General features: G+C 52.8%; 4 protein-coding genes across 4 annotated transcripts; 2 read left to right on the top strand and 2 right to left on the bottom strand.

The window, feature by feature from the left end:
- Positions 1-1,073: 1,073 nt before the first annotated feature.
- On the bottom strand, positions 1,074-2,839 carry ENH_00036270 (hypothetical protein, conserved; the record flags this gene model as incomplete). Its single annotated transcript, XM_013580434.1, has 5 exons — positions 1,074-1,139; positions 1,279-1,369; positions 1,524-1,600; positions 2,330-2,393; positions 2,652-2,839. The coding sequence occupies 5 exons, from the start codon at positions 2,837-2,839 to the stop codon at positions 1,074-1,076; spliced, it is 486 nt and encodes a 161-aa protein (XP_013435888.1).
- Positions 2,840-3,306: 467 nt separating this feature from the next.
- On the top strand, positions 3,307-6,168 carry ENH_00036260 (hypothetical protein, conserved; the record flags this gene model as incomplete). Its single annotated transcript, XM_013580433.1, has 1 exon — positions 3,307-6,168. The coding sequence occupies one exon, from the start codon at positions 3,307-3,309 to the stop codon at positions 6,166-6,168; it is 2,862 nt and encodes a 953-aa protein (XP_013435887.1).
- A 3,584-nt stretch (positions 6,169-9,752) lies between these two features.
- On the bottom strand, positions 9,753-12,607 carry ENH_00036250 (KH domain containing protein, putative; the record flags this gene model as incomplete). The annotated part of the gene is made up of 3 exons (XM_013580432.1): positions 9,753-10,413; positions 10,715-11,255; positions 11,728-12,607. The coding sequence occupies 3 exons, from the start codon at positions 12,605-12,607 to the stop codon at positions 9,753-9,755; spliced, it is 2,082 nt and encodes a 693-aa protein (XP_013435886.1).
- Positions 12,608-13,913: 1,306 nt separating this feature from the next.
- On the top strand, positions 13,914-16,614 carry ENH_00036240 (exosome complex exonuclease, putative; the record flags this gene model as incomplete). Its single annotated transcript, XM_013580431.1, has 8 exons — positions 13,914-14,210; positions 14,658-14,719; positions 14,987-15,146; positions 15,271-15,341; positions 15,497-15,580; positions 15,833-15,893; positions 16,174-16,329; positions 16,501-16,614. The coding sequence occupies 8 exons, from the start codon at positions 13,914-13,916 to the stop codon at positions 16,612-16,614; spliced, it is 1,005 nt and encodes a 334-aa protein (XP_013435885.1).
- Positions 16,615-17,942: the final 1,328 nt, after the last annotated feature.

Genomic DNA, 17,942 nt, shown 5'->3' with positions numbered 1-17,942 from the left:
CTTGTCGCAATTAGATCACTGACACGGTGGACCACAACGCGTCAACATCCCAGCTTACGATGCTTTCTTTGGCCTCGCCAGCCTAGAAGTGAGCTAGAACACTCTTTACTTGAGCCCCTACCTGGAAAGACTAGTTTCGACCGCATCATTTTCAGGGGGACAACGTTAATCAGCGATAGCTAGGCTGCTATGTCTCTCTCACAAATAACTGAATCAATGAGGTGGACTGATTCTCCTTTGAACTACACAGCCAAGTAGTAGACCTCTCTGCGAACTCCGCATCCCGAAGCTGCCCCTAAATACGCGTTACGTGGGACACCAACCGCCTTCGCCAGCAAAATAGCCCGGTCGCAGGATGACAAAGAGCGGATGTGGGCAGATGTGGGCCATCCCATTGCACTAGTACGGCCTCTGTCGCCTTCTTATGTGCTCAGTGCACCTGAAAGGCTTCTGCTAACGTTAGTGGCCCGATAGAAGCACAGAATTGGCGCATGTCAACGACGAATGCACGACATTTGACTTTTCTGCGCAATAGAGGTTGCAGCGAAGTAGACACTCGCTGCTGCTACCTCTAGCTGTTCGTATTTTCTGTCCGTTTCCTGTCGCACGGCCTTGCACCCTGTACTGTTCTTGTATGTGGCTCCTCTCTGCCTCTGTTTCGATATTAGAGAAATGCACAGGGAGCTGGCCATAAACTGTGCCTTTTACCCTAGTCGCCTAATTCCTGTCAGGTGATGAACAACAGCTATGCAAGCGAAGCGGACCGAATCGTGTACAGTCCTGTGGACACGGTGACATAAAGCGCGACAGAGGGTCCCCCTTTGCGAATAATTCGTAGTTTTTTGTTTAGTTTAGTGCTAAGTGTCTACTTCTTCGCTTTGGCTGAAGAGACACAGCGCCTTCAAGCCTTACACTTAATGCTTGCGCAGTTCCTCCATTTGTTGAAGTTACAGAATAGAGTTTTTACAGCCGACTCTCCGTCATTGTCACCAAAAAGGTTTTCACGAACGAACACGCATCTAAAGCGCCAATTACCTCCTCCTCCAGCAGTTATTATAGGCAAAGGAGTTAATCTACGAAGCGATGATAACCCCTGTGTCCACAAGATAAGGCACCTCAGCAGCCAGCCAGGGCCCCAGCTGCAGCGCAAATCAGCACACATGCACAGTACCTACTGTGAATGCTAGCGGCGGTCATTGTGCGAGCAGCCAAGCGACAAGAACACGCCTCAGCGCAGTCGAAGCAAACAAAGTGAACAGCATCCACAGCTGCACTTACTCCCAAAGCAAGCGCGTGCGCTATGCCAAACTTGGGGGCGTTCTTGTTCCACAAAGGAGCAAAATGAGCGTCCAAACATATCCGCCCGCCTCTGCGTGCAAAACCACACAAGCTTCTGCTTATATGAAAGCAGCATGCCGTCAAGGGCTAGAAACCGGCGCAGACAACCTGGAGGGGAAAAATAAACAGGCAGCAATCAGCCAAAAGACAGCATGACAGAAGTATGCATGCAGACGTTGATGCACCTGTACATCTTGCTTGTCTTTCCGTCAAGCTCCGGCAACCGCAGCTCGATCGGCGTCAGAGGATACGTAGGAGGGATCTGCAGAAAGAAGGACAAATCGAGCACAGCAAAAGCAAAGGGCCTGCCCAGCCTGCCCGGCATCTGGCTGACGCAAGAGCCAAAGAATACGCAAACATGCAGGTATATATTCGAGGGCAAAAAACTGCACAGAGTCCGACGCATGTGTGAAGACGTCTACACTTGTGTGCGCATTCACAGAGCCTACGGAAAGGCTACGCCGTTGTAGAGTGGTGACGTAGCAGCAGGTACAAACAGGAATTCAAACGCGAATAGTTGCGGAACGGAAACTGATATGAAAGGCGAAAACTAATTAGCATGCATGCGTATAGTTACTCGTATATGCGCATATACGCATCTTATGACATCATTGTATGATGTTATGCGTACTCAAAAGCACGAAAGCATACACTAGGTTGCACACATAGCCGTGTTCAGTCGTGAGAACACATATATATGTATGTATAGATTTTCATGCCTACGTAGAGACCTATTTACACATCAGCGCAAACATTCAAGTATTCACGTGATGGCCTCTGAACGCAAGCATCCCCAAATATTCGCTCGAACGCGCATGTTTTCGAGCAAATGCATACAGGAGTACACAGACGTGTAAATATATATGTACAGAGAGCCCGCACTGCGTTAGATGCCTTGTAGCAAGAATGATTCCATCGGTGCAGCCACGGGAAGCTGAGAGAAACCAGTGTTTGTATTTGTTAGTGTGCGTCTCAGTTCTTACTGTCTTACATCAAAAGCTAGTTCAAATTCGTACTTGGCCATCTCGTACATGCACCAGCATCGGCCCCTCCACCTAATTCACCCGCAGCGAAACGGCAATGAGTCACTGCTGCCGCCCAGCAAAGGCACAGACGAAAGCAGCTCAGTACAAAAGGAGCGGCTAGTAATGGAGTATATGAGCTCCGGAAACTCGGTGTGTGGAGCTATCAGTCACTAGTGAATGCACTTAGAATCTTTCACTGGTTCTGCAGGGTTTGAAACAGTTGTCGCAATGAAGTGCATGCAGTGTCAGCGTAAGTGGCGCAAATGTAATTTGTGTGCTGCGTCTCACTCTGTGCCTTCCTTGTTAGCTTCTATTTTAAACCATTCCTTGTCATTTTCTTTGGCGAGAGTCAAGTAACTAATGAGCGCCACATATTCCTCCTTGAGACGATCGTTCCACTGCGGGCTCCTCGGTCCAGCATTTATGGAGCAAAGCGGCAACTTGTCCACCACAGCTCTCGTGGCAGGGTCTGACATTTTACCAAATGAGCAGAACACACAAAAAAATGGAGCTAAAAAAACTTAAAAATGTTACCAGGGAGCCCGTGAGCACGGATAAAAGGCGAGAGAAACGGGGATGCATATATCCACCGCGGCGTTAAAGAGTTGGAAGGGTCTCTGATATGAGAGCCCAACAAAATTTATTCAAATAAAGTGTCCAGAGCAGAGAAATTGTAGAAGCATAGTCACGGGGCATGCGCATACAGAGCAAGCCCCAAGATGCATGCAGCATCTCTTTGCAGCGCATTGTCTTTTTAGCCCGAATTATGTTGCGTCTTGTCTTTCTGAAGACAAAAAAAATGCAACGAAGGGCAACTGCATCCTTGAGTGCTCCCTTGGGTCTCCTGCCGGGCTCGGCCTCGGGGTAGGGAGGCGCATGGGGGCCCCTTTGTGCCGTGTTTCCCTAATTCTGTTTTCTTGCTGACTTCCTAGCCAGTATAAAAATGGTGGCGCCTTCTTTAGATGGCATGGGGCCCGTCCGTGGCCCAGGGGAGGGGAGCCTCTGTGAGGCGGCGTCCGAATCTGAGGACCCTGTGGCTCTGTTGTCGATGCCCCCTCCCAGCTCCCTGTGTCGGTTTGTGTCGCTGCAGCAGCACCGCGCTGCTGCAGCAGGTTTGTCTGGCACTGGCAGCAAACAGCCGGCTGCTGCAGCGGCAGCTGACGGGAGAAGCAGCAGCACGACGCAGCAGCCACTTGCGCTCAGCTTCGACCCCTCCACCTCAGCGCCGCTCAGCAAGCTCTCAGTTTCTTTGCTGCCAGACTCTCTGCGGCGCCATTTCCAGCGCGAGACGCAGCTAAGCACAGACCGGCGGCAGCCAAACTCGCAGGCAGCTTCAGCAGCTGCTTACGACTGCATTCGCCACCCGACGTACGCTGCGCGCGTCTCTGAGCTCGCACCCCTAGCAATAGTGTTGCTGATTTCTTTGGTGGCCCGTTTGCGGCAGCGGCAGCAGCAGCAGCAGCAGCAGCAAGTGATCGGCAACTGCCTCATATACGCGCAGCTGCTGCTGGCCCCGCCCTCGCCGTCGCTGTCGCAACAGATGCATGCAGGGAAGCCGTTCATGTGCTTCTGCTGCTCTCGTCGCTTCTCCACATCTGCTGCGAAACTGCAGCACTTGGAGAAGCACATGCGACGACGCCTGCAGCAGCAGCAGCAGCAAAGTGGAGGCGGACGACACTCCTTGGCATCCTCCCGCACAGCCTCCGCAGCAGCAGCAGCAGCACAGCACGCGTGGCCGGGAGTGTCTAGCTGGATAGCAGCAGCAAGCCGTTCCTCCTTCGACGCAGACGGCGCTGCAGCAGCAGCTGCTGAGGCTGAGGCTGCCCCTGCAGCACCAGCAGACACGCCCTCAGCACTGGAGCAGCAGATGAATGCTGCAGTGCATGCGCTCAGCTCACTGGGAAAGGCAGAAATGAGACAGCACGAGGCGCAGGGGGCCCTGCAGGCCTTTCAAGAGGGCCCACTTGAGGGAACTCAAAGCACCCAGTCGGGCCAGATTCGCTTTCCTTCCTGGCTGCCTCCTGTTGTTGCTGCTCAACTGGCGCTGCATGCAATGCAGACAGACACAGCTGCTGCCTCTGCTGCTTCACAGAGCGGGTCCACAGCGTCGGCTTCCTCGCAGGCAGTGCGTGAAAGCTCACGGGGGGATTCAGGACTCGCAGTACCTGGACCGGCAGCAGCAGCAGCAGCAGCAGCAGCAAGCAACGAGCAGCTGCAGCAGCAGACGCACGCAGAGAACCTGGCGTCGGTGGCGACAGAAGTGGCGCAGCAACTGCAGCAGCACGAGACGAGACTGTGGCAGTGGTGCTTTTCAGCAGCAGACGTCAGCTGCAGCAAAACAGAACCGCTTGGGAGCCTTCCAGGGACATTCTGTGGGAGTGGGATTCCAGCAGGAGGAGCAGAACTTCCCGAAGAAAGCATGAGGCGCAAGCGCGCTGTTGCTGCTGCCACGCCGCAGCAGTGGACTGCTGCTTTGCTGCAGCTCGCTGCAGCCATTCCCACTGAGAAAGCAGCTGCTGCTGCTGTTGCTGCGGTGGGTTCGCAGACGGCGGATTCTGCAGCGGTGGAGGAGTCAGAGCGTGTGTTGCTTGCATTGCGTCAGTGCTCCGCGGCAGCAGCAGCAGCAGCAGAGGCAGCAGCAGCAGTCAGTCCCTCGCGAGTCCTCCTGCAAGAGGCCGAGAGGCTGCGGCGCTGCTTTTTATGCAGTTGTTCTCTTGGCCTTAGTCTTGACGAGCAGCAGCAGCAGTATTACCTGCGAGATGCCGTTGCTGTGGCCCTTAAACAGCAGCAGCAGCAGCACCTGGCTGATGCTATCGTAGCTGCCGTCGCCCCTGCTCTCCGGGCAGCAACTGCCTCTGCAGGGAATAGCAACAGCGGCAGCAGCAGCGAGAACAGTACCGGCGAAAATAGCAACTGCAACATGAGCGTTGAGAACAAGGCTGAGCAAAGTGAGGAACTGAGTTTGGGAGGGCTTGCGGCAGCAGCAGTAGCAATGTCTACCAACCCGCTCTTGCAGCTTGTTGAGGTGAACCCTGCGGACAATTTTTGTGATTGTAACAGCCGGCAGCAGCATCAGCAGCAGAAGGACAAACAACAACAGCAGCAGCAACAGCCTAAGTACTTGCAGGTGAGCTCTTGTATCGGGGCGCAGCCTTCTGTCTTATCTGTTGCACTCGAAGTAGAAGCAGCAGCGCTGCAACAACAGTCGGAAGGCGGGTGCCCTGCTGCTGCCACCGCCGCTGCAGCGGCGGAGGGACGCGCAGCTAGTGCAGTGGACGCGGCAGCAGCTGAAGCAGCCTACAAGAGCCTTGTGAGCATGGAAATGACCGATGGGGAGCTTGAACCACTGCAGAAGGAAATTTTATCATTGTTAAGGCAGCAGCTACCTGCCCCCAAGCAGCAGCAGCAGCGCACAGTAGCAACTGACCCTGATGCAAGTAATGCTACTGCAGCAACGGCTGCGTGCAGTGAATTGACGCTAAAGCGGGTGCTGCCGCCTGACTTGGTGTACCTACATCGAGAATGCTACATGCAGCATCTCCAGCAGCAGAGGTCACTTTTTCAGTTGCTTCTTTTATTGTTACTGCTGCGCCTCTCCGGCGCGCAGGAAAACAAGGAGGCCCTTCAAGCCATGGGTCGTCTCTTGGTGCAATTGTTGCAACAACATGAAAGCACCAGCAAAAGCGAAAGCAGGAAGCCCCAAGTAGGACCTTCCTTGATGGGGCATAATGAACAGCTTGGAGCTTCTTCTCTCAGCTTGGGAAAGCCTCTGCCCATCTCTCGAAAGATCCGAAGGAGATTTTGAATGTTGGGTATGAAGCGGTGTCTCATCACCAGGCGTTGGCAGCAACTGCGACAGTAGCATCTGCCACCGCTGCTGCAGCACTCGTTGCTGCAGCATATGCTGCTTCACTTGACTGACGTCTTTGCTCTTTTGGGTGACAGTTTAACAGCGTGGGAAGCAGCACAGAAGGCCATCTTTGTCCAGAGAGTGGACGATGGAAGCAGAAACAGATGGGCAACAGAGTTGGCGAGTAAACGAAACCTAAGACCAAGGAAAATAAGTAAATGCACTCTCTCAATCAGATGAATAAGACTGAGGCATGCGATACTGATATATAGTAATTGTACTTAGTTGGGGTACAGGAGAGGAGATGCAGGTTTTCGGTCTCCGTTTCCTCCACGTCGCATGAGTACTTCCTTTCACGCTGGCCGTCCCAGCACGTAACCTCTGTAAGCTTAGTTTTGGTTCTACATGTCAAGCTGTGAGCCTGCAGACACGCAATAGGCTAGACTGCAGCAACAGCGTAGAAGTTTGGTAGAGCGATGCACTGCGCAAGCCTTGCCAAATGCACTGTCCGTTCATAGAGTCAGTGGCGGGGGAGGGCTGCAGGAATTCAGGGGCCTAGAGTCTACTCCAGTGCTACTATGATTCTCATTACTGCGTACGAAGTGCTACATAAGCGGTTCCGCGTTGGAGCTTTATTCATTTTTCACTGAAGCGAACTTTCCATCGAGTGCCTTTTGAAATCCGTCAATTGCTCATTTTCTCCATTGTTTGGCAGCCTTACGGAAGTGAGCCTACGGAGATTGTAGACCAAAAGATACAGGTTTGGGGGGAAAATGTTCTTTTTAAGCCTCATGCAACACCTCGTGCTAAGCAGCTCAGAGGGAATAGATGTTTTGTTGGTCATGGCTTTTGGGGGCAATGTGGGCAAAGCGCTCTTCAGACTGAGGTGCAAGGTATGCCCATCCGGCAGAGAGCACAGTGCAGCAGCTACACTGCCGTGAGACAATATTTGTCATCTACTGTACACGTGTGTCTTGTATGTACGGGAGTGTCGTCTGAAAAAGAAACTCTTCGCAATGCATGCTAAAAGGTTTGCGGCGTTATACTGGCCTCCTTGTGAATATCGCTTATAATTACCAGCTCTTCATATGAATGAGGATTGCTTCGTGCTAGCTGCTGCCACAATGAGAAAGCTAGCCAAGAGCGTCTGCGAGCCCCAGAAATCCTCACAAAAAAGGCGTGGCCCCTGCCAGCGATAGGGGGATCCTTGAATCTCTTCAGGAAGCTTTTCCCGGCGGAATCCACTTCCTTGCTCACGATTGATGTTTAGTTTACCTTTTCGTCTGCATTTGGGCCAATTCTTGAGTGGTTAGTGAACAAAACATTTGCCAATACGCTCTGTAGAGCGGCTTCGAGAAGACTGCCTAAAGGATGCAGCTCTCTTCAAATAACTAGAAAATGGGTTCGCACGCGTAAAATCCAATAATTGTTCTTGAAACTCACTTCAGGCCCCGGTGTTGCCAACAAGCTCTGCATTGTGGCTTGAAGGAGACTGGCTAAAGGATGCATATGTCTTTAAATAACAAAGAAGTGGGTGCGCATGCGTGAAATCGTATCGCAAAAATTGTTGTTGAGACGCACTTCAGACCCTCTTGCGATCCTTAGCTTCGCAACATGCAAGAAAATAGGTCTCAAACGACGTAGTGGGGCTACTGCGGCTTCAGCAGAGAAAACATCGCCCCATCTGAAGATTTAACAAACATGCATTTTGCACGCATACAGCCTTTGTTGCATATTCATACCACCTTTACAGAAGCATGATGGCAGGTAGCAGCGTTGCTAGGAGAAGTTTAGAGGTAAAGCGTATTCGCAGGTTGCAGCAAGTGCACCAAGAGGGTGAAGCGGTTTGCACATCTAGCGAAAGAAATTCATTGTGAAGAAATAATATTCCAGAATCCTGACAAGACCCACAACTATCTCGCAGCTCCTCACCGCAAGAGAAGGTCTCTCGAGTTTATGTTCCTTGCTAGGCTGCTCGGGAACATAACAGAAAGTTCTGCTCACGGTGAATTTGTGGTGTCTTCATGAATAACCATTGCTGCACAGCAAAAAGCCAGGCCTCCATGACTGTTGTCGAGCCCACAGGCCATCCAAACTAAAGTCAGTTTCTGTGAGGTCCAGGTTGCTCCGGGCTGGCAACGCGCGCGCCCCATCGTGATGCTACGTGTTGCGCTAAGCTCTAAAAGAACAGCAGCGCGCAAGCAAAACCCATGATGGGCAGTTGGGCATGGCGTAGGTAATAAAGGTGACGGTTCTATCAGCAGGCCTAAGTCAGTATATTGAGAGTTCCTACTCAAGGTGGCACGTGTGCCTCTGCACCAAAATGTCGTGCAAAAAGTTGCCATACTTCAACCCTAGCTCAGCCTACGTGTTCCGTCACGCTCATCTGATATTCCTTACGCTTCGCTATCAACAGTACGTTCACCAACTCTACAAAGCTATGAAGTTTCAATAAATAGAAAGGAAGCAGCGGGAGCATAATCAGCTCTCGGCCTTGCCACCCACTTCAGTCTGGTGGGCGCTACAAGATAGGAGCGCACACTATCGAGCACCGCGGTCCCTGTACCCGCGTTAGTCGTTGCAACATCTTTTCATGACAAACCTGAAGCAAAACTTCGGTTAAGGTCGATATTACTTGTTCTTCGGTGGGCCCCCGACGTCTGTTCCGTCCAGCCATGGGGAATCCTCACACAACAGACAAGCTACAGGCTTACGAAGCAAGGCCGTCATATTTCACTCTTCTGCGATCTCCCTAGTGGATGCTATGTGTTCAACTATGCAGAAAGGAAATGAAAGGCCTTCAGAGCCACCTCAGCTGCTGTGTACTGGGGCGTATCACCACCGCAGTGTAACCTTATGCCTCATTCGGCGCACCGTTTCCGCCTTGCAACAGCGGCAGACGAATGAGCAGCTACTGAGGCTGCAGACAGACAGCGTCAAACAGCAGCACCTGCCAATTCGAGACAGAGACACAGATGATCAGCCTGGCGGAGTAGCTTCATACGGCCAACAGAGTCACATTAACGACCGGAAGGATTTCCAACCACAGTGCCAGGCCATTAAATTCACAGCTGTTGCTGCTGTTGCTCGTGCTGCTGTTGCTGCAGCTGTTGCTGCAGCTGTTGCTGTTGCGGCTGTGGATTCTACGTAGCCGCACTCTTGCTGTTCTGTCTCCGAACATATTATTGTTGGGAGTCACTTATGTACAGAGAAGCCCCTAAATAGCGGTGATTAGAGCCGTCATAGTGGCGAGATGGGCAGCACGCCAGACAGCTAGCTGGGCTTGAGCCAAAGAGTGGCTGTTGGGGGGCCATCGGGGGCTTCTCAAAGAATGTCCCCGTTCTACAACAGCCTGAACTGACCTAAAAGAGGCGAATTCTCTTGTTCAACCAGATAGAACGCCAAGTACTCGCACTCTTCAGTCAGTTGCGTTCTGTAATCCCACAAAACTCCCCCCGATATAAGGAAGGCCATCCTAGGCCTTTGAAAAGTGACTTCAACTGTTTCCGCCGCATTATGTACTGCTTCTCTTGCTATTGTCAGGGCTGCGCTTGATGCCTCGTATCCAATAACTGCAAGTCAATCCTCTTCGGATAATCAAGGAATTCGTACCTCTGGATCATGGGCACCTCATCTGAAGAAGGCTGCCCTCCTGACGGCCCGGGGTTTCTGCGGAAGAAGTCCTGCAGCTGCGTTGCTGCCATCTCAAGTACCCGGGCAACTCCCTCGAGTGACCCGTCTATTAGAAGCACGCGCTCCGAGTAGCCTCCTCCCAATAACACACAGAGATTCCCTAGAGCAATATGAACGGACTTGCCACCTCCCTCTTGCAACGCGTGCAGCCCAGAGCAGTTGGTGCGCAGCAGTCTCCCTACGTACTCTCCAGGCACAATGAGACACATCCTGTACCCTCCCACATTGGAACGGAGGCCCGGCCTGCTGGTGTCGGCGACAGCAAAAAGATCTGCACTCGCTCGCAAAAGCGATGGAAGGGCCCCCATGAAAAGTACACATCGGCCGTTGGGATATCCCGGGAACGAAGCCGCCTGAGCTGAAGTTTGAATGCGGCATCGGTGCTCTTTTTCCAGTAACTCCACATGGCGACCCTGGGACCCCAGGAGCCTAACAACTAAGTTGTGGTCTGCGCAGAACTTTAGAACCGAGTGACTGTACTCGCGAGAACAAGGAGCAAATGGGAACCTGAGATAAAACAGACCAGCAACCGCGTCGCCAATGAATTATACACTCACATGAAGATCCGAGACTGACAATGCAACCCTGGATGGGAAATAACAGCACTACAGAAAAACACATCCCAGTTACCCAATACACAGAAGCCCAAATCAAATACAGCAAGCACCGTAAAAGCAGCTAAATCGAAGTAATCGGAAAAACAAAAGCCTTGCCTGTTTCCTCAGACCGCAACACTTAGATGAAGACCGCTGTGCCTTGCACCTTTTTTTCTTGCACTTAGCTTTCTGCATCTCTATATGGGACTCACGTGCTAAGGAATCCTTCCACAGAGATGTCTCCACCGCGAAGAAGAGGGGTGGATGGATTGGGAGCACTGCGGATCCCATCCGGGGTCTCCTCTGGGAGAGGCAGGGCACTGCCGCTTAGAACCCTGCCGAGCGCGGCTGTTAAACCGCCGCTTCTGCATCTCTCTGCGGATGCGCTGAGCTCGCTAGCTTTTCCGAATGGACTCAATGACTGCGCACGAGAAGCTGCACCCCCATTCTTTGCACATGCCTGCAGATGGTGAAGCGCCTGCATGCGCATTTGCTGCTGCTGTTGCTGTAGCTGCTGGACCCGTGACACCAGCTGCTGATTTTCCCTCTGCAAAAGAAGCACGGCCTCATGCAAGCGAGCGAGGCAGTCGTGCATCTGAGCGGCGCCCGCAGCATCCGCGAGCTGCTGCTGCTGCTGCTGCAGCGGCACCTGCAGCAGCTGCTTCGCCTGGTTGAGAGCCTGGGCGAAAGATGACCTGTTGCAGTTTTCTGTGAGCCCACTACAAGGTCTGCTCCGAACGAGAGGGTCGGACTCTGAGCAAAAGAAACACGCAGCGCTCATACCTAGAACCTGAACCCCCAATCTCCAAACCCGTGTCAGGGACAGCCATGACCCTAGAAAGCTGCATCCCACGATCCCGTTTTTGAAATTATCTGCAACTAAATTCACAGAAAAAATGCAAGGGTACTGTTGGAAGCATGACGCGACAGCAGGCGTATTGACAGACACACACACACAGCGCTGATGCAATAGATGGGCATGGAAACTGGCTTACAGGCCCAGAAAAACAAAAAGACAGATGTCAATAACACAGACTAAGCGGCACCACGTGAACAGCAAAAGAAACGAGGCAAAGGAAACGGCTCCTCACGAAAGCGTTTCGACCCCTGTACACTTACACCTGGACCCCTTTTTGGGGTTCAGCTGTACGAAAACATAGAATTAGAGAACACGAAAGAAAACAGAGGGGAAAAACAGAAATAACTAGACTGGTGAGCTGCTCACGGTTGTGTGAACGGCCGTATTTAGTCCGCCCTTGGGTTCGTGACCTGCCGGAGGGGCGCTGGTTCTGTTGCTGCTGCATTTGCTGCTGTTGCTGTTGCTGTTGCTGCTGCTGTTGCTGGCTGGCGTCGACCCCGGCCCCGTCCGCCGCGGCTGTTGGGGCGGCTGCAGCAAATGGCGTGTCTTCCCCCATCCACAAGCAGCCGTTGACCGATATGTGCGCAGCGGGCATGAGCTTATCCAGGGCAAGACTGGCTTGGGGCGCTTTCTCTGGGGTCGAGACTGAAGAAGTGCTGCCTGAACTATCCTTGTGCACCCTGAAGCAAACATCTTTAAGTGCTTTATCGAAGCTGGCGTTCACGCTCTCGCTGGACAAACCGCTCGGGCGAGCGGGAGGGCCCCCACCGCTTGGACAGTCCCCAGAGAGCTGCTGCTGCTGGAGCAGCAGCAGCTGCTGCTGCTGCTGCTCCAGTGGCCCCTCCTGTGGGGTGACAGGCTGCTGCTGCCACGCCGCAAAGTCACTCTCCAATGTGGGAGAGTACAGTGGGCACAAGCTGTGCGGACCCCACACATCGCGAGGTGGAGAGCCTTGCGGTGTGTGCATAACTGACGGTGGAGAGGGCAGCCGCCCTTGCTGCAGCTGTGTTGCTGCAGCAGCCCAGCTCTTGTAGTCTATTGGGTAGGTCACAGGAAGAGAACCTGTGTTCTCCCCTGGAGATGAGCGCGTGGTGTTGAATGAGACGCCAGGAGTTTGCAGAATGCCACTTGCTGCAGCAGGAAATAGAGGACCCGGAGGATCCTGCTGCTGCTGTTGCTGCTGCAGCTGCTGTTGCTGCTGCAGCTGCTGGAGCTGCTGGAGCTGCTGCTGCTGCTGCTGCTCCATTGTGCTGTCCTGAAAGCCTTAGGGGATCAAGCCCGTGTCCTGTCACAAACTGAGGGTCATATTATGGGTAAGAACGAATTTTGGACGTGTGTGTGTAAACAGCTGCTGCCACCCGGCTCCGCCAGGTGTGGCTGCTGCTGTTCTTCCGCCGCTGCCAATCAACCAAACGGCTACTCGGACCTGCCCGTATCGTCCCTAGAAGTTCTGCTTTGGAATTCTAGAGAAAAAGTGGAAAGGGATGACTGCAGGGGAGACTGGGGCCTCACCGAGGACAGAGGGGCCCACAGGAGGAGGCACGCCCCCAAAGATGGCCCCAAAGCTCCTGGAAGAAAAACCAGAGAAGACAATATGCCCGACAAGCCGTAGCTAACAAAGAAAGCAACAGAAACAAGATCGAGTACCGATGCAGCAGCAGCACCGGCTGCTGCTGCCGCCGCAGCCGCTGCCGCTGGTGTTCATCAAGGGAGACCCTGCTACCTGCCGCTCCCACGATATCTGATGTCGTTCTCCTCCCAAAAGAATGAATGAGGTGAGAACGAGAAGAGGCAAGCGAGCAGATGCGGCAGCAACAGCAGCACTACTGAGTTTCAACGGGAGTGGCACGCAAGATCAGCGAGAGGAAGAGAGGGATGCAAACTCCAAGCCCTGACGGTCTTCAACAAACATAAAACAGCACACTTAATTGGGCCATATTGAGCAGAAGATAAGACAAAAAAAGACCACAGAAGCGCAATCAACCGATTGCTGCAGCGGTTCAGGGGATCATAGCACGCTGCTGGGCTGCCGATTGCTCCTGCTACTGCTGCTGCTGCTGCTACTGCTGCTGCTGCCCTAGCAACTCCGCGAAGACAAAAGAGCCCCCCTCTTTGCTATCGGTTTCTTTTCCTTGTTCGTGTGTGCCATAAGGGGCGTCACTTAAGGTATCAAAAGGCATATGGGCGTCCTTTCCCTCTAATCTGGGGAGGGACTGAGGCGCCCCAGAGAGGCCTGTGCAGTGTTGCGGGATCTCCTCCCATCTTGCTCATTCGCGTCAGCCGTTTCTTTCATGAGTTCGTGGAGAGGTAACCTTTGCTTGATTCCCTGTGCGTTTCTGCACCAGATTCTTTTGGCGCCACTTTGTCGTCTTCTCGCCTGAGGTCGCAGTGCTTTGTGCTCACTTTTTTCCTTAGGAGGCCTTGGCCTCCCGTGGGTGCCTCTAAGACTGTGGGCAGCCCTTCATAAGGGGGCTTGACCCGGCGGTGTCTCATTTTGTCCTATTCCTGTCTCTCCTGCACTGCTGGTGCCCCCACCCGTGAGCAGCGAAACTATGATGGAGGTTGAGGAAGGGCCCCTAGGGCCGGCTGGTTTGGGCCCACCAGGGGCCAATGAGGGCCCCCACTTCCGTCCCACGGGGTTCTACTCTCAGTTTTTCTCCTCTTTTCAAGGCGCCATCAGCCATGCTGAGACTGCCTTCGTGAGAGAGGGAGTGGCTTGTGGGGTTAGAGGGGATGGCAGGGGTCGGGCTGAGCTGAGGCCGCGAGTGTTGGCTGTCGATTTGCTGCCGTTCAGCTGCAGCAGCGCAGCAATTCAGACAGAGGAAAATACCGTCATTGCCACCGTAGATGTGAGCTCACCAGAGACGCAGCTTAGGCAAGAATTGTAGAGGGGTGAAGAGGGGGAAAACGAGTAATGTGGGCTGCTCTGGCTATCGCTTTTATATGAGGGGCTGCTGGCCTCGGTAACGACTGCAGCGAAAGCGCGTCTCTTCGCTTTTGCCTGTCTTCGGCTTCAATGTGTTCTGTCGATGCTCGTGCCTGTTTCTGAGGCTGATCACGTCTTCCGCCTCAGAGTAAATCCCATTCAGGGAGCAATCCGGTTACAATTCAGCAAAAAAAGACGCTACTTCGGTGCTGCGTAGACAGTGCAGGGTGCAGCGTCCCGCATTCTCATGTACTACGATTCGTGGCGGCACCCCTGAGGCGTGGCCTTTAGTCTTCTTACTATCTTGAAAGAACACCTTGTTGGGGGTTTCGATCACAGTGGCTAAGATGTCTTGTGTTTGGATGTGCAGGCTGACGTGATACTGCCAGGTGGCGGTGGCAACCAGGAGCCTTACTCTGTTTCGGTGGGATGGTAAGGATACAGCTGATAGAACTCGAATCCCTGGCGCATGTGTACCCCTCTGCGAGTTTATCTTTACCCGTATCTCCGTGATGCCGTTGCATCTCAGTGCCCCGTTCCTTTATCCTTTTTGTGCAACGGTAGGATCGCATTTCATTCTTGTGAGTAGACTTCGTGTGTTCAGCCGCAAAGGCAGATTGCCCATTATTTTAGGTAAAAGAGACGCGAAGCCTCGCTCTGCTTATGTTGCTAGTTCCCCTCTTTTGTCTTCTGGTGTAGCGGCGCGGCTGAACAGGAGCTGGCAGATGTTACGGGAGGAGATGGAAGCTCTCTTTCAAGTTTGCTTCAAGCCATGCTCGAGCAGCTGCTCTTGCCACACCTCAAACCCCTAACGGATCCCAACGGGCGCCTGCAGTGGAGGATCTCAATAGACGTCATTGTGAGGGTTTGCATTAATGCTTGCGAGCCTTGCGGGCCGAGCTTGGTTTCGCCAGGGATTAACCCACTCATTGGTCAGCAATTGCATTTCAGTCAGTACCATGGTTTTACGTTTGCTCACGCAGGTCCTGAGGGCTGGAGGTTGTCTCCTGGACGCAGTTAGCTTGGCCATATGGGGAGCACTGAAGGCTTTGAAGTGAGGCAGGGGCTGCAGTTGCAGCAGCAGTAGAACCTGCACTAGGTCCTCTTGTGAAGCTGCGTTCGTGGAACTGCTCAGGCTCTTTACTTTTTACATTCAGCGTATACTTCCAAATATTTTTGTGAACAGCAACAATGCCTCTGTCTTTGCAGGCTACCGAACGTCATGGTAGAAGAGGAAGACGAGAAGGACCAGGGGCTAGCCATCACTGAGTACAAGGTTTCCTGTGATGAACGGTCAGCCTGACGACATAACCCAGCGTAGTCAAGTGAATGGCCAGCTCGTCAGTTTGTCAGATGTTGCCTAGAGTTATCTTCGTCAGAAGTGAACTTTTATCTGCGCCTTAGTTGTCTACGACCGGCCCTGTCTTCCTGTTGGCTTGCGTGTCTGCTTTCCACGCCCTCCCTGAGTGTTAACATTTTAGATCGTGGGCCGAACTTCTTGGAAATCTCGTGCTTTTTGGCACTCTGTGCATTCTGTTTGCGCAGAATTGCAGCAGGGGCGCCTTATCCAATAGACACAGTCCCTATCCTCATCACGGCGGCCCAGGTGCGGTCTTCGCGTGTCATGATGCACACTTCCTGATGAAGATGGTGGCTTTCGGCTGCAGCATTGGCGGCCACCTTTCTGCAGAGCTCTTCACCGAAGCTTTTTCTAGCTGACCTAGGGCAAAAATGATTTTGCCTGCGTTAACTATTCTGCTGTATATCCTTGCGGGTTGTGTGTCCCAACTTCGGAGCTTGCCAGAGTCGTCTTTCAGTAGCGAATCTTCAAGCTTGGAGTGTTCTAGTCGTCTTTAGTTTCTTGCTTTTGCTCTTTGCCCGCGTAGATTGGAGACACATACGTATGGGACCTAACAGAGATCGAGGCCACGTGTGGAGACAGCTTTTTAGTCGCTGCATTCCTACCGTCCGGCGCTTGCGTCGGTCTTCAGAAGTTTGGACACGTACTTGCTGACTGCCGCACCCTGCAGACCACGTTGACGGTAAGGGGCTATCTCTGCAGCGCAGCAGCAGCAACAAGAATCGCTGCCGCGGTAATGGGAGCTTGTAGTGCGGGCGAAATATGTCATGATGTAGATCATGAGGTTCTTGCTTTTAGCACTGTGTAATACTTGCGTATGTGTACGTCTGGCTGTTGCTGTTTCTACTTACAGACGTCGCAGAGGCTGAGCCGGGAGATATTGGAGGATCTGCAGCGCCAAGCAGAAATGAAGAAAAGCCGCCTTAACGGCAATTTGGATTCTTTTTTATCCCTAGCCTCACTGTAAACAAACATTCAAGGACGATAATTGTTTCTCGTTGGCATGTGCAAACGCAATCTTAGTAGTTTGCCTCATGGGTAATGCGGCTTGGCAGGGCGATTTTGTCGCAATTACGACGGCACGCTCTGAAGCAGCATTCCCTCAGTGCTAGCACGAGTCCACTACGGTCGAGACCTCGGATTGCTTAGGTTGTTGGGAGGAATAGCATGGTAGCTGTTGTCCCTGTGAGGTCGTCGCGGTCACTTTGTTTATTTGGATGAGTCGTGACCGTTGCACAACCAGTTTCGCGGGGTACTTCGCGGCAGCGTTTCACTTTCACAGTGCGGAAGCTTACCATGATGAAACGCTTTACACAGTCTTCGCTGTGTCACACGTTTTTTCTTGGAGCAAGAAGCTTGGTTGGAGTGGCGACCCAGCTTCTTTCTCGGCAGGTAGAATGTGCTGAGTCCTGCACAACTTAACATTGTTTTGAACCGTACAATGGTGAAGCCTGGTTGAGTTGTCGACATTGATTTATACGGCTCGCCTGTGCGTCGTAGCTTACCTGTAGGGATATTTCCACGCAATGGCAACGGCCTGAACTGTCTGAACGCAACTGCAAGAACGCATTCTACGTACGGGCGTTTATGTTACGCTCCTCCTTCATTTCGTGGAGTGCGAATTTGAAGCTGTACGCAAGTGTACTGTCCAAGAACAGGCAGGCAGCACTGTTATGGAGATACTGGCTAGCTGAGCCTACCTGTGGTGGTCCATATTTTAGTCTCGTGGGGTTCCCTCTTTCGGCAGGCATACAAATTTATAACCATATTTTGTGCCAGCAGCGTCGCTACACAAGCAGTAATACGTGCGTGCGAGCACAAGTTCTCTAGCGGAGGATACGCTCACTACGCGCTGTTTCCCGCTGGCAGGTGGAGTTGCGTGTACGCGAAGTTCTAAAGCAGGAAGTTCGCAGTTGCATTGTTTAAATGCACCTCCAATACTTCAGTTGCAGCCGTTACGCATGCCCTCGGGCCAAAGTAGGCAGCCCAGACTTATAGAATATTTAGGACCAGTTTAATTTTGGACGAAGCAGTGGAGCTGATGGAAGGAGCAGGCCACTACAACAACGCCAGCTGCCTTTTATCACAAGCCATACCAAAGTTTTTGGGGAAGAACTTTTCCACTGTAGTAGGAGTACGGCTGCATCCCTCCTGTCCTCAGGGTCTTTATGGTTTCCAAACTCGAGGAATCCGGCCAAAGGGGCTTGAGGGGAATGCGCGGCTCTTCTGTGTTGATGCCTACTGCTGGAGGCTTTGGTATCCCCACGGAGCCTCAGCTTGGCGAAAGTGCATCGA

Source organism: Eimeria necatrix, genomic scaffold (assembly GCF_000499385.1).
Source record: "Eimeria necatrix Houghton genomic scaffold, Enh_scaff265, whole genome shotgun sequence".
NCBI lineage: Eukaryota > Apicomplexa > Conoidasida > Eucoccidiorida > Eimeriidae > Eimeria > Eimeria necatrix.
Note: the sequence above shows the minus strand (reverse complement) of the source record. Positions and strands in the feature narration are given on the sequence as shown.